The following is a 13,929-nucleotide window of genomic DNA, read 5'->3' as shown; positions in this document are numbered from 1 at the left end:
CCGTCTCTAAAGTGCATCATTTGTATCATCATGGTGCCAATGTAATGTACATTTTTCTAGTTCATTTAGACATAAGTAACTAAGCAGCACACATAAATTTGCGTAGAATCTTTCTTACTATGCCACAAAGAGAACACCCTGTGACTATCTTAATAACCTCAAATCTGCTGGGAGATCATTAGTTCTGATATTAAGTCAACCATCTTTCTAACTTCTCTTAAGTCTTTATTTGTTTCAGTTCAAATTTTCTTTGAACTTATTTCTATTTCTTTAATTTCCAATGACTTAATATCAGCATTTCAATTTGTTTGGTGAACACTTGTTACTGGCATTGTCTGTCGGATATCTAAAGATGATATGGAGGTGAGGGACTTCCTAGGCAGGAATTGTTCTCCCTGCTCTTGCATGTATTCTGACAGTCAGGATTACAACACTATCACTGGAGGTCAAGAAAGGTCATCTGTCCACTCTTTTTGAGCTGCGAATGGCTCGTAGGGCAAAGTGCGAGGGAATGGATAATAAGGGAAGGAAAATAACTAAACTGGGGCTAGAGATTTATACCATGGAAATGTAAATGGGTATAACAATATGAAAGTTCCACCTATTTAAGAACTGTATGGGATTGAGTAAGTAGAATATGCATGTGATTATTCATTTTCTGAATATTACAATGAACAATGTGATCGGATTGACCCAATAAAACTTATAACTGCATGTGGCAAATCCTTCTAAAAAGTTAACTTACAATGTTCAAAAACTCACATTTCTTAGGGCTGTAGTTTAACTAAGATCAGAGGAAAGAAGAAGGACTGCTACAATCTCTCTCATTTCGTGGTGTACATACATATTGTGTAGTTTGTTGAGCAGCTGTGCCACTCAGTGGCAATCCTGATGAAGTCATAGCTGATAAGCTACATGTGCTTGTCCTCCGTACCTGGTCAGGTATGAAGGTTGACATGGTCAAATGAGTGTTCCTGAAATCACTGTATTGATCCTGATTGTCACCAGTTGGCATCATAGATAGTTCAAAAGAATTTAAGTCTACGAACGATGGTGAAAATTTAAGAGAACTCTCGTCGACTTTAGAGAGCTCATCTGTCTGTTTCTGGATCTGATCAATTTCAATTTCATTGTCCTCCTGCATTTGGAAAAGGAAAAATCAAGATTTAATAAATCATTACTTAACATAAGTTATTACTAGTAATGAAAAAGGGCAGAGCCTCTTACCTTGTCATTATGGTGCATGACTACTTTCTGTTTGTGAGGGGTTCTATGGGAGGGAGCTCTCTCTCACAATTTGCACACTTTGCCAAACCTTAACATACAACTTCAGATGGAGAAATCTCAGCTAAGAAACACAGACTGAGGCAATAATAAAGGGAAAATAGAGAGACTGGGTGGAATTTTCCCAAAAAATGGCAGGATCTGAATGAAAGCCGACGTGTTTCTGCCCAAAGAAAGAGGCAGCTTTCTCTTTCCAGATCTTCTGACACTTTGCCAAAAAGCAGGGGGGTGCGATTTGCATCATTGTTTGTAAGTGAGACCTAAAGATGCCGGCAAGACCAGCTCCACAGAGAACGGAGTGGCCTTTTTAAAGGTGCTCCAATCTCAAATTTAAGAGACAGGCCTCCCTCCACACGGACATCGGGACCCACACTCATCCATCATCGGTGGCAATCTCCACCCTCCCATTCATCATCGCTAGCAGTTACCCTCCCCATTGTCACCCTGCCCCTTGGCAGTGCCAATATGGCATTGCCCCCTGGATATTAATGTGCTCAACAATATGAGGTAGCTGCAGTCTTGTATTTAATTGAGCTCTCCCGCAATATAAAACGCATTAACTTCTCAAATGATTTCAGTGGAATTATTGTTTGAACAAAACCCTCCAAAAGAAAACATAAATAGATCAAAAAGAGAAGAATGATAAGATAACTACTTATCTTTAATGGTTTTGTTTTTAAATTTTTTTAATACTCTCATGGGTGTTGCTGGCTAAAGCAGCATTTTAATTGACATCTCTAATTGCCATTGAGAAAGTGGTGGCAAGCCACATTCTTGAATTGCTGCAGTCCACATGGTGTAGGTACACCCTCAGTGCTGTTAGGAAGGGAGTTCCAGGATTTTGACCCAGTAATAATGAAGGAACAGTGATATATTTCCAAGTCAGGAAGGTGTGTGGCTCGGTGGGGGTCCTCCAGGTGCTGGTGTACCGTGCATCTGCTGCCATTGTCCAATCGAATGATAGAAGTCACAGTTTTGGAAGGAGTCTGGTGAGATGCTGCAGCACATCTTATTGATGGTACACAGTCCTGCCGCACTGTGCATCAGTAACGGAGGGGATGAATGTTGAAGGTGGCAAATGGGATGACAATCAAGAAGGCTCTTTTGTCTTGGATAGTGTCGAGCTTCTTGAGTGTTGGAGCTGCAATCAACCAGGGAGGTGAATCACACTCGTGCCTTGTAGGTTGTGGACAGGCTTTGGGAGTCAGGAGGTGAATTATTCTCTGTGGAGTTCTCAGGATCTAACCTGCTCTGGTAACAACAGTATTTATATGGCTAGTTCAGTTCAGTTTCTGGTTCGCGGTAACTCCCAGGATGTTGATAATATGAGAATTCAGCAATGGTAATGCCACTGAATGCCATGGGGAGATAATTGGATTCTCTGCAGTTGGAAACAGTCATTGCCTGGCACTTGTGTAGTGCAAATATTATTTGCCACTTATCAGCCCAATGTTGTCCAGGTCTTGCTGCATTTGGGCACGCTGCTGTTTCAGTAACTGAGGAGTTGTGAATGGTGCTGAACATTGTGCAATTATCTGTAAACATCTCCACTTCTGGCCTAATGATGGTAGGAAGGTCATTGGTGAAGTAGCAAAAGATGGTTGGGCCTAGGACCTGGGGGAACTCCTGCACTGATGTTCTGCAACTGAAATGACTGTCCTCCTACAATCACAATCATCTTACTTTGTGCTAGGTATGATTCAAACCAGTGGAGAATTTTGTCCCTGATTCCCATTGACTGCAGTTTTGCTAAGGCTCCTTGCTGCCACATTTGGTCAAATGCTGCCTTGATAGCAAGGGACAGTCACTCTAGCCTCATCTCAAGTTCAGCTCTTTTGTCCTTGTTTGAATCAAGGTTGTAATGAGAGCAGGAGCTGAGATATTAATGGCCACTTTCCCACCCAGCTTCAATTTTTAGCTTGGTGGCAGATGACAGCTCAGGAGGTAAAACATGTCAATAAAGGGAATTGGATTTTGGTCGGGAGTTGGGGGGGGGGGCGCCTTGATTAGAAGTCCCCTTCTCTCTGGGAGCACCCTCCCTTTACGGCTCAGTGACCTCCAGACTTACCTCCCTGTCCCTCTGGTGCCTATTTCCCAAAATCCTGATCACCCTAGGCATTCTGTCCTCCCTGCCCTGGGACTTCTGCCACTTATCCTGTCCTCAAGGACTTGGTGCCAAATAGCTCCCTGTAAAGCCACTTCTGGCCGCTGCAGCACTCTGCCTGGAGTGAGGGGGCGGATGCTCCACCTAACGCCAATCAACACTCGTTGGAGTGTAATTTTGTAATCGGGGCTGCTGGACTCAGTGGGATATGTTCCCCACCGACTCTTCGGATGGTGGGTGCACAGAAAGTGCAGGCCTAAGTTTTAATTCCAGATTTATTAATCAGATTTAAATTCCACCAGCTGCTATGACGAAGCCTCTGGATTACTAGTTCGGTGGGATTGCCACGATGTTACTGCCTCCTCAAATATGCTGAAATAAAGATATACTTAAGTGCTCCCTATTGAAATAAAACAATGAAAATCAAATTATATTGTCCACACTTGCTTAATCTTTGCAATCTATGCAGCACAAAGCTGGACTTTTCAGACATTTAAAATTCAAGTATTACCTCTCGATGAGAGTCTGTTTTCTTCTCGCCTTTCCACCAAGTTTCTACAATGGCAGCGATAAAAGCCAAAATAACACCCAAAGCAAGAAAACCAAACGCTCCAGCAAAGTTTTGCAGATCCATTGGGCCTCCTTTTCCTTGTGTTTTAACATGACTCTGCAAATCGCATTTTCCAACCTTGGGCCACCACTTCTGCTTTAGTGCGTCCAGGTCCCCACTTTGTTCAAGCTCTAGAAGCCTGTATAAAAATGCAGATAATATGTTATTTCAGGTCAATTGTTTGGGAGACCCATTCAATGAATGATAATGATTCAATCACCTATAAATAGCAACTTGCATTCATGCAGCATTTTATAATGTAGTAAAATCATCCCAGGGTGCTCCACAAAAGCAACCTCAAGCAAGGGGCAGAATTTTCACCCCAAAAATTCTAAGTGTCATAAACGTCTCAAAATCGGAGTGTTTTCCTCCGTTTTTTTCAGCCAGCTATCTCACGCAATATTCCCACACTCTGTCAATTATTTTGGCACTTGGGAGTTTCATGCAGGTATTGGGGGCGGAGCCTAAGCTCACGGGGGAAGCCTGCTATAGACTGCTAGGCATGCGCCCTGATCTCCTATATACTGTGTACAGGTCTATACAGTATATGGGAGATCTGTCACCGCTCCCACAGACATCACAACCCCTTCAAGCCCCCCCACCCACGATGGCTGGCCTCCTGATCACCACCATCCCCCCCTCAATTGCAGGCCCCCCTGATCGCCAGACCCGACTCCCGATCAATGGCTCTGACCCCCAATCACTGGCCGCTTCCCCCCAGTCCCAGCCCTCAGGTCCTGTCCCTTTGGCACTGCCCGGTGCCCAGTGGGCAGTGCCAGAGTGCCTGGGGGGCACTGCCAGGATGCTAGAGTGGTAATGGTAGGGTTCCAAGCTGGCACTGCCCAAGTGGCGCTGCCCACCATTGACCCCGACCTCCCAGGGGGCCTCAATGGCCTCTGGTCCCACTGGCAAGGCCATCCCATCTGGTCACTGATGGTGGGGACCATCTGTGATCCTCAGCGGTGAGGACCTCCACCGGCAAGGTCGGAAAGCTATGTAAGCCCGGACTTTTGCATGCCGGGCTCACTAATCAGATGGGGCAGCATGGCACAGTGGTTAGCACTGCTGCCTCACAGCCCCAGGGACCCGGGTTCAATTCTGGCCTGGGTCACTCTCTGTGCAGAGTTTGCACATTCTCCCCGTGTCTGTGTGGGTTTTCTTCAGGTGCTCTGGTTTCCTCCCATAGTCCAAAGATGTGTGTTAGGTGGATTGGTCATGCTATATTGCCTCTTAGTGCCAGGGGGACTAGCAAGGGTAAATGCATGGGGTTATGGGGATAGGGCATGGGTGGGACTGTGGTCGGTACAGACTCAATGGCCGAATGGCCTCCTTCTGCACTGTAGGGAGTCTATGATTGGATTCTATGATCTAAATAAGCACATAACTATGGGCACAAGACTGATCATGTCATCAAAAATGGTCTGGGAGAATCACGAACAGCCCGACACCAGGCATGATTCACCTTTTTATCCTCTTGTTCAAATTTCCAGCCCCAATACACGAATCGACCAGCACAGTGAGGTGGAAAGATTGTGCGCAAAAAATGACATCTCCTGATGGAAACAGTTATTAGGAGGGATGACTGAAAGTCTTGTCAAAGAAGCAAATTTAAGGAAGGCTGTATAGAGAGGGTGGAGAAGCTGAGGGGTTCATGGCGGACCTTAGAACATAGATAACTGCAGGCACACAAAGCTGTCAGTGCTGAAGTGAATGGTGTTGGGGATGCACAATTTCTTGGGGAAGGTTATAGAGATGAGAAAGGTAAGGCAGTGAGAAAATGTGAACTTGAAGATCAAGAGATTATCACATTAAAAACTTAATTCATTCCAAAAGCATGATTGAGGATTTCAGGTGTGAAAATAAGCAAAATACTGCAGATGCTGGAATCTGAAACAAGAACAGAGGATGTTGGAAAAACTCAGCAGGTCTGGCAGCATCTGCAAGGAAAGAAAGTAGAATTAATGTTTTGAGTCTTTTTGCCTCTTTGTCAGAAGATTTTCTGGCAAAGAGTCAAAAGGACTCAAAACGTCAACTTTGCTTTCTCTCATTTCAGATATGAAGATGTGTTGAGGGAGGGGTTGGATGGATAACTTTAGAGGTGGAAGAAGGCAATCTCTCTGATGAAGAGGACAAGGTTATGTGTGACCTCCAATGAAATGCTGAATAAACTGCAACCTCTAAGTAAGGAGCTGTAATTGGTAGTGAGAGAATGGAGTTTGTCAGGAATGGGGTGAAAACAGCAATTTCAGTCATTCCAATGTGTGACGGGAGGAAATTATGAATGTCAATACAGAGGCAGTGAAGGGGTCAAAAAGCAATGTTGGGAAAGTGGAACTGGGTGTCAGCAACACTATTACAGTAATTTCCTTGAAATATCCGATCCGATGGTATCTTGCAATGCCCTTCTTGGTTGCTGGAAGTTTCATGTTTCATGCACTAATTAATTATTGCACCAACTGTGCTACAATCCACTAATTATTTTAATGAAAATAATTAAAGTAATCCCTTAATGTTATTTTTTCATTTACAAAATATTTTAAAGGCTAATGAGTCTGGATTATTTTTGGTCATCAAATTAAAAGCAAATTCCAAGCATAAAAACCGTTCTAATTTTTTAATAATTCTGAACATGTAAAGTGTTATTACATCGTGGAGAATAAATCTAATGGTACAATTTTTACGATGGCGAACAACGCGCTTCCGCCGACTTAGCCCAATGCTATTTAAAACTCAATTGAGTGTTGATTGGCAGTGGGTGGGACTTCTGTCCAACCTTGGAGGGAAGTCCTGCCTTGGGAGAGCTGATCAGGTTGGCTGGCAGCTCTTCAACCCCTGAAGTCACAGTGCTGCAGTGGCCAGAAGAGGCACTGCAGCATTCTGCCTGGAACTAAGTCTTGGGACTGTTCCCTAGGTAAGGCCCGAGGGCAGGTTAATTGGGGATGTCCTGGGAGGTCGGGGGAAGGGGAGGGGAGGATTCCTGAATCCAGAGATAGACCAGAGAAGTAGGGAGGGCTGAAGGTCCTCCAGGTCCTGGAGGAGAGGACTTCAGATTGAGGCGCACGCCCACTTTCCTGCCCATTTACCTGTCTATTATTGAGAAAAGTTGATTGACTGCCTGACCATTTTGCCCATGTGATGACCTAAAAATTGCATGGGCAACGTAATATTCTGGGTAATAGGGCAGATAATCCCTTCAAAAACAAAAACAGCTCTGACGAAGGATAATCTGGACTCAAAACGTTGGCCCTATTCTCTCCCCACAGATGCTGTCAGACCTGCTGCGATTTCCCGGCATTTTCTGATTTTGTTTCAGATTCCAGCATCCGCAGTATTTTGCTTTTAAGATAATCCCTTCAGTTGGCTCCATAATTGTTGGCTGGTGCACTGCCAATCTGTGCTTGTGCCCCCGACTAAAATATTGCGCCAGTACAGGATGATGTCGGGTTGCGTGTTTGATGTCATTACACACTATTTTACGCTCTTCCAGATACACTTTAATATCTAACATGTTCTCCCTCTTTCAGTTCTGACTAAAGAGCCAAAAGGATTTGAAATGTTAACTCTGCTTTCTCGTTTTACAGCAGTTGCCAGGCCTGTTGAGTTTTTCCAGCATCCTCTGTTTTCATTGCAGATTTATTTCCGATTGACAGTGGTCTGCTCTGATGATGAACCATGCTGCAAGGAAACTGAACTCTGGCATAGGTTCAGTTCCAAAATCAATCCAGAGGCTAAATATTCTGAATGGTTGGTGTATTTGAAACCACATTGATTTTACTCTTGGCTGCAGCATTTCTTATTCCACCCGCCTTTTCCATTTCATAAAACTGATTATCCATATATTTCCAAAATAATTCAGCTGTTAAGTTCAAAACCACAATTATGCTGTTGCAACAAATACAGTATAAATGGGGAAATCTCATGTAATTTCTCTATGCAAAATTGAATAAAGTGCCATGATTAATACATTTGAGCTTGAATATAATTTGAATGTGAATTCAGTGATTTTGATTGCTGATTTTCCTTGCAGGTGCTATAAACACAGATATTAATATATGTAATGAATCAAACAAGGACCATTTAATTTAACACATTATTTCGTCCATTTAACATAAATTTGATTTGGTTGAATTTTTTGAGTAGCAATTTCATGCCACAGTTAAAACCATTACTCTCTTTCACACCCACATACACACGCATCTCGCCATTCCCCGACCCTCATCTCCACTCTCTCAAATCTAGGGGATGCAGATTTGAGTGGATATGGCAGACTTCTGATTTAGCCAAAGGCAAAATACTGTGGGTGCCAGAATCTGACACAAAAACAGAAAATGCGGAGAAACATAGCATCTGTGGAAGTTCTGATGAAGGGTCACCCAGACTCAAAATGTTGGCTCCATTCTCTGTCCACAGATGCTGTCAGACCTGTTGAGTTTCTCCAGCATTTTCAGTTTTTGTTTTGATTTAGCCATTCACCTCGGATCTGGTTGGACCAGATAAAGCACAGTTAGGTTCCGCTCTTGTCTGCCAGGACTGCTCACTATTCTAGGATCATCCTGGAATGCAAAGATAAGCACCAGCTTCATTTCTCTACTGCAAACCATCTTCTTAAACCTCTTCCCCTTCCACCCTCATGCTACAATAACACATATGGGGAACTCATGGACTTCTTTGTCACCAGATTAAGACGATCCAAAAGGCTGCTGCTGTTGCTACACGCTCTCCATTAGCCCACTGGGCCAAACTTCATCTGATGTTCCCCTCTGCCCTAGCCCTGAATGTGCATCGATCTCCAGTTTCTCTTCCATCGCTCCTCATGCCCTTTTCGAGTTCATCTTGTCCATGAGACCCACCGCCTGCTCGTATGTTCTAAACTGCTACCACCCAACTACCTTTCCTAGTTCCCATTTTTTCAGATATTGTTAATGGTTCTTTCTCTTCTGCCCTTCTCCCCTTTATTATCTCTTTCATCAAAAAGACCACCCTTGATCTCAACATCCTTACAAATAATTGCCCTGTCACCAAACTTCTTCTTTGGATGTTGTATTGCCTCCGAAATTCGTGCCCATATTTTCTGGAATCTCATGCTTGAATCCCTCCACATTACTGAAATGATTCTTATCAAAATCACAAATTATATTTGATTTGACTTGATTTGATTTATTATTGTCACATGTATTAACATACAGTGAAAAGTATTGTTTCTTGCGCGCTGTACAGACAAAACATATCGTTCCTAGAGAAGGAAATGAGAGAGTGCAGAATGTAGTGTTACAGTCATAGCTAGGGTGTAGAGAAAGATCAACTTAATGCAAGGTAAGTCCATTCAAAAGTCTGACAGTAGCAGGAAAGAAGCTGTTCTTGAGTCGGTTGGTATGTGACCTCAGACTTTTGTACCTTTTTCTCAAAGGAAGAAGGTGGAAGAGAGAATGGCCGGGGTGCGTGGGGTGCTTAATTATGCTGGCTGCTTTGTCGAGGCAGCGGGAAGAGTAGACAGAGTCAATGGATGTGACTGGAACATAGGCGCCCACCCACCCCCCAGAAATTTCCTCCTATTATATATTGGGAAGTTTGAAAATATCTTTGGGCCCCAGTACAAACTCTATCCCTGAGCCACCATCTCCATCTCTTTCTTGGACAAGTGTTTGAGTCTGAACCAGACTGCTCACTATCTTGATAACATATTTGACCCTGAAATGTGCTTTCAACCACATATTCACGCCATTACTGAGAATACCTGTTTCCTTCCACCTCTGTAACATCACTCAACCCCAGACCATGCCTCACACTATCTGCTGCCGATGTTCTCATTCTTGCCTATGTCACCTGAAGACTAGACAATTTTAAAGTATTCAGGGCCTGTCTCTCATGTTCTGTCTGTAAACTTGAAGTCATCCAAAACTCTTCTGTCTGTATCCTTACTCACGTGAAGTCCTACTCATCGATTGCCCCTGTGTTCGCTGAACTACACTGATATCCAGTTAGCCAACAGCAATTTAAACTCTTCATTCTTGTTTTCACAACCCTCAAGGAGACCTTGGCCCCACCGTACATTTATAATCTCCTCCAGCCCACAGCCTCCTAACTATCAGAGTTCCCCTACTTCTGGCCCCCTAAGCATCCCTGATTTTATTTGCTCTCCCACTGGTGGCCATGCCTTCAGCTGCCAAGGTCGTAAGCTATGGAAGTCTCTCTCTGAACCTCAACATCGTTTTGACTGTCTTTGTCCCTTTAAAACACGCCTTGAAACTCATCTCTTTGAGAATTTGCATCTAACATCTCATGTGAGGCTCAATGTCAAACCTTACTTTGCGCGGCTGTGTAGCACCTTGGAGTGCTTTATTACTGAAATGGTGCTATATAATTACAAGTTGTTGTGTTAAAATGTAATTTATTACCATTTATTTTCATTGTGTGTGCACTTCAGACTGTATATTAAAGCAGGCCACAGTATGTATTGACTGTGCTGTCTCAATGGGTGACCAAGGTTGCAGACTTCTTGTCTTACTAAATCTAAAAACAAAAATATAGCTCTAGTATTTTGTAACTCAATCCTTTGTCATGTCATTGATTTCCCAGTTTGAAGGTTTCTTTCTGGATGTTGTAGAAACAGCAAAAAATATTTTTGTACGAAACATGGAGGTGTAAATACCTCTGTATAAAATCTGTAGTTTAACTGATGAGAGCTAGTAGTATTGATATTACAAGCTTGTACAATTGCAGCAAATTCTATGCATTCATTTTCTGATTAATTATACAGCCTGCAGTTAATCTCAGTGAATTTTTTCCCTTGTTTAAAGAATACAGTTCTGTAATTTTATTCAGCTTCAATATATTTGTCAAGGGGTCAAATACTTAAAACACTGCACTAATGAATTCCCTCGTGCATTTTTGCAAGTGGAAGTAAATCAATTATAAATCAGTTTCAATCCATCAAGTGCTAACTTAAACTTTGCAGATTCTTGGGTAAATTTTTACTTTCAGCAGGAATCAGGAATGCTATAATAAGAGTACAGTTACAGAGACTGCCAAGCTAAAAGTATATGGGCGGAAATTTCCCATCCCGCTCGGCATTGGAATCGTAGCCGGCGGGACACAGACCATGTAAAGGTCCGTTGACCTCGGGTGGGATTTTCCAGCCTTTGGGTGAGCATGGCTGGAAAATCCCACCCTATGCATTCCATTAAAGGATACACAACAGTAATTTATTTTCTTATGTTCCTTATCTTTGTTTTCTCTTATACTAATGGACTTGCTATCTATTTCCAGCATTTCTTCTTTTTATTTTGGTTCTGCATATCTTTATATTATTACACATGAATGCACCTGATGTCCGGGTGCTGATAATCAGCACTGGCCGTGGTTAATGTCATGAACAGTTAAAGAAATAAAAGCAAATCTGATGATTGAGTAGTAGGGTGGTCTTGATTCATCTCAGTAACATAATAAATAATTCAACTAACTGACTGCCTTCTGCATTACTGGCCGCAATTCTCCGACCTGGTCTGCAGCTGGGATTCTCCAGTCCTGCTGCAGTGAATGGAGATTTGGCTGAGCACCAAATTCTCTGTTCTTGCTGGCAGTGGCAGTGGGGTGTGCAAGACTGGGGAATTCCGGCCACTGAGTGAGTTGTGGGAATGGCGGTGGATTCTGGAGTGGGCGGAGCAAATTGACAAACGAAAGCCAATAATGCTGGAATCTCACTGCCGGTCAGTCAATTTCTGTACGGGAAGGATGACAGTTGAAGGTTTGAGCTCATAATCCTTCCTCAGGATTGAAAAATAAGAGATAAGCATAATAATGGAAAAGAAGCAACATCAATAATGAGAGAACGTTTCAGTGGAATGACCCTCAAGTTTTCTATGTTTTCCACCGCTCCCATTTTCTTGCCTTTCTTTGGCTTTGCACTGCCTCCAATATTCACACATTTGTGTTCACTATTTACATTATGTTTCTTTCTATTGTTTGACTGAGATGATTTGTTATATCAAGGGCAGCACGGTGGCACAGTGGTTAGCACTGCTGCTTCACAGCGCCAAGGACTCGGGTTCAATCCTGACTCGGGTGACTGTGTGGAGTTTGCACATTCTCCCTGTGCCTGTGTGGGTTTCCTCCAGGTGCTCTGATTTCTTCCCACACTCCAAAGATGTGTGGGTTGGGTTGATTGGCTACGCTAAATTGCTTCTTAGGGCCCGATTTTACCAAAGCTTCGCGCCCAAAATCGCGGTAAAGTTGGGCGTTGGGCCTGTACCGTGATCTGCACCCGATTCTGAGCAGATCGCGGCTTTACCGACACCCGATTCGGGCGCGGGCGAATCGGGCGGCCCGATGATTTAAATGCATTAGCATGCATTTAAATCGAATTAATGAACTGCGCGCCCAACCCTACCACCAAATCCCACTATACTGTCTTCTGGCCCGTTCCAATTCCGTGCTTTTAGCGACCTGCAGAATAAAAGTCCAAAGCGGATTTCTATTCTGCAGGGGAACCTCCGAAGCCCTCTCTGCCCTTGTGAAGTCACCATCCTCCTCGACCATCCTTCGCGGACCCCCCCCGCCCCCCCCCCACCCACGATCGGACCCCCCTGGGAGGCAGGCCCCCCTCGGCAGAGCACACTCCCAATCTACCTCGATCGCTGGTTTCCCTCCACCATCCTTCCGTTAGCAAGATAAGCTGTATGTTCCTCAGCTAGATTCACTTTGGTCAACACAAAGATGGTCCTTCTGCCTTGTGGGTCCATCTGACTCACCAAGTCAGTTACAATACTGCGTTCAGCATCTACTGAACCATCTTGGATACAAAGGATCATGAATGGTACTGGCCGATCTTCCTGGTGCTATAAATACTGTAACATCAGGAATGGCTGATGACACCAAGGATATAATTTTTAGCATAAGCAAGGCTTACATGCAGAACCCTAATGCCATTATTCTTTGTATCCAAGATGGTTCAGTAGACGCTGAACACAGTATTGTAACTGACTTGGTGAGCCAGATGGGCCCGTCACACCTCCTCTCCTCCTCCCACCGCCCCCCCTCCAGAGGGTGATCTGGGTCCCGCCCCCTCTCCTCCTCCCACCCCCCGCCCCCCAGAGGGTGATCTGGGTCCCGCCCCCTCCCCTCCTCCCACCTCCCTCCCCCTCCCCCCGCACCCCCAGATGATCTGGGTCAGAGAGCCGCTCTCTCTGCTTTTCTCTCCCCGCCTGGGCGCGCTGCTTCGGATTTTCTTTTGAACTGCGCATGCGCAGTTCAGAGCTCCAATCGTTCCGGCAGTGCTAAGCCCCGCCCACAGCGCGAATCGGATCGGAGCCGGCAAAATGCGTATGGGCGCGCTGGAAAGAGGATTCCGGGCTCGGATCTATTTGACGCCCAGATTCGGCACTTAAACGCAAAATGGTAAAATCAGGCCCTTAGTGTCAGGAGGATTGGCAAGGTAAATACATGGGGTTATGGGGATAGGGCCTCAGTGGGATTGTTGTCAGTGCAGGTTAGATGGGCCAGAAGGCCTCTTTCTGCACTGTAGGGATTCTACGATTCTATATCACCCAACAATTATCCCATCGATACATCCCCTTTGCGTATTTTTTTCTTTCATCGCTTTTCTCATTCTATTCAAGTCATTGTTTATCTCTTATTTTTCTCAGTGGTGATGAAGAGTCCAAGTCCACATTACAATACTGTGTACTTCCAGTTTCTTTCTGATTTTGTTTCAAATGTTAGCTTTTATTTGTATTGAACAAACAGTGAAATTAATTGTGGGTGAACTCTATGGAATGGGAAAGAGACTATTTTGTTTGTTCTGCTTTGATTTTTATCGTTGGAATCTCTTGCTCCGTAGTGACCGGATTTCAAAAGAAAATGGCAGCCTTGTATCCCTCATGCAGTTTCAACATTAAAAAAAACCCAAGTAATGGTATCCTTTATTGGATTGAAA

General features: G+C 44.1%; 1 protein-coding gene across 1 annotated transcript in view; it reads right to left on the bottom strand.

The window, feature by feature from the left end:
* Positions 1-790: 790 nt before the first annotated feature.
* LOC144505344 (glutamate receptor ionotropic, delta-2-like) overlaps positions 791-13,929 on the bottom strand; it is a 393,564-nt gene continuing 380,425 nt past the window's right edge. Inside the window, exons 15-16 of the mRNA XM_078231464.1 lie at positions 3,900-4,137; positions 791-1,135 (exon numbers count right to left, since the gene is read on the bottom strand). Coding sequence (XP_078087590.1) covers positions 791-1,135; positions 3,900-4,137 — 583 coding nt within the window. The remainder of the gene's footprint in view (positions 1,136-3,899; positions 4,138-13,929) is intronic.

The sequence above is a fragment of the Mustelus asterias genome, chromosome 16, assembly GCF_964213995.1.
Source record: "Mustelus asterias chromosome 16, sMusAst1.hap1.1, whole genome shotgun sequence".
NCBI lineage: Eukaryota > Metazoa > Chordata > Chondrichthyes > Carcharhiniformes > Triakidae > Mustelus > Mustelus asterias.
Note: the sequence above shows the minus strand (reverse complement) of the source record. Positions and strands in the feature narration are given on the sequence as shown.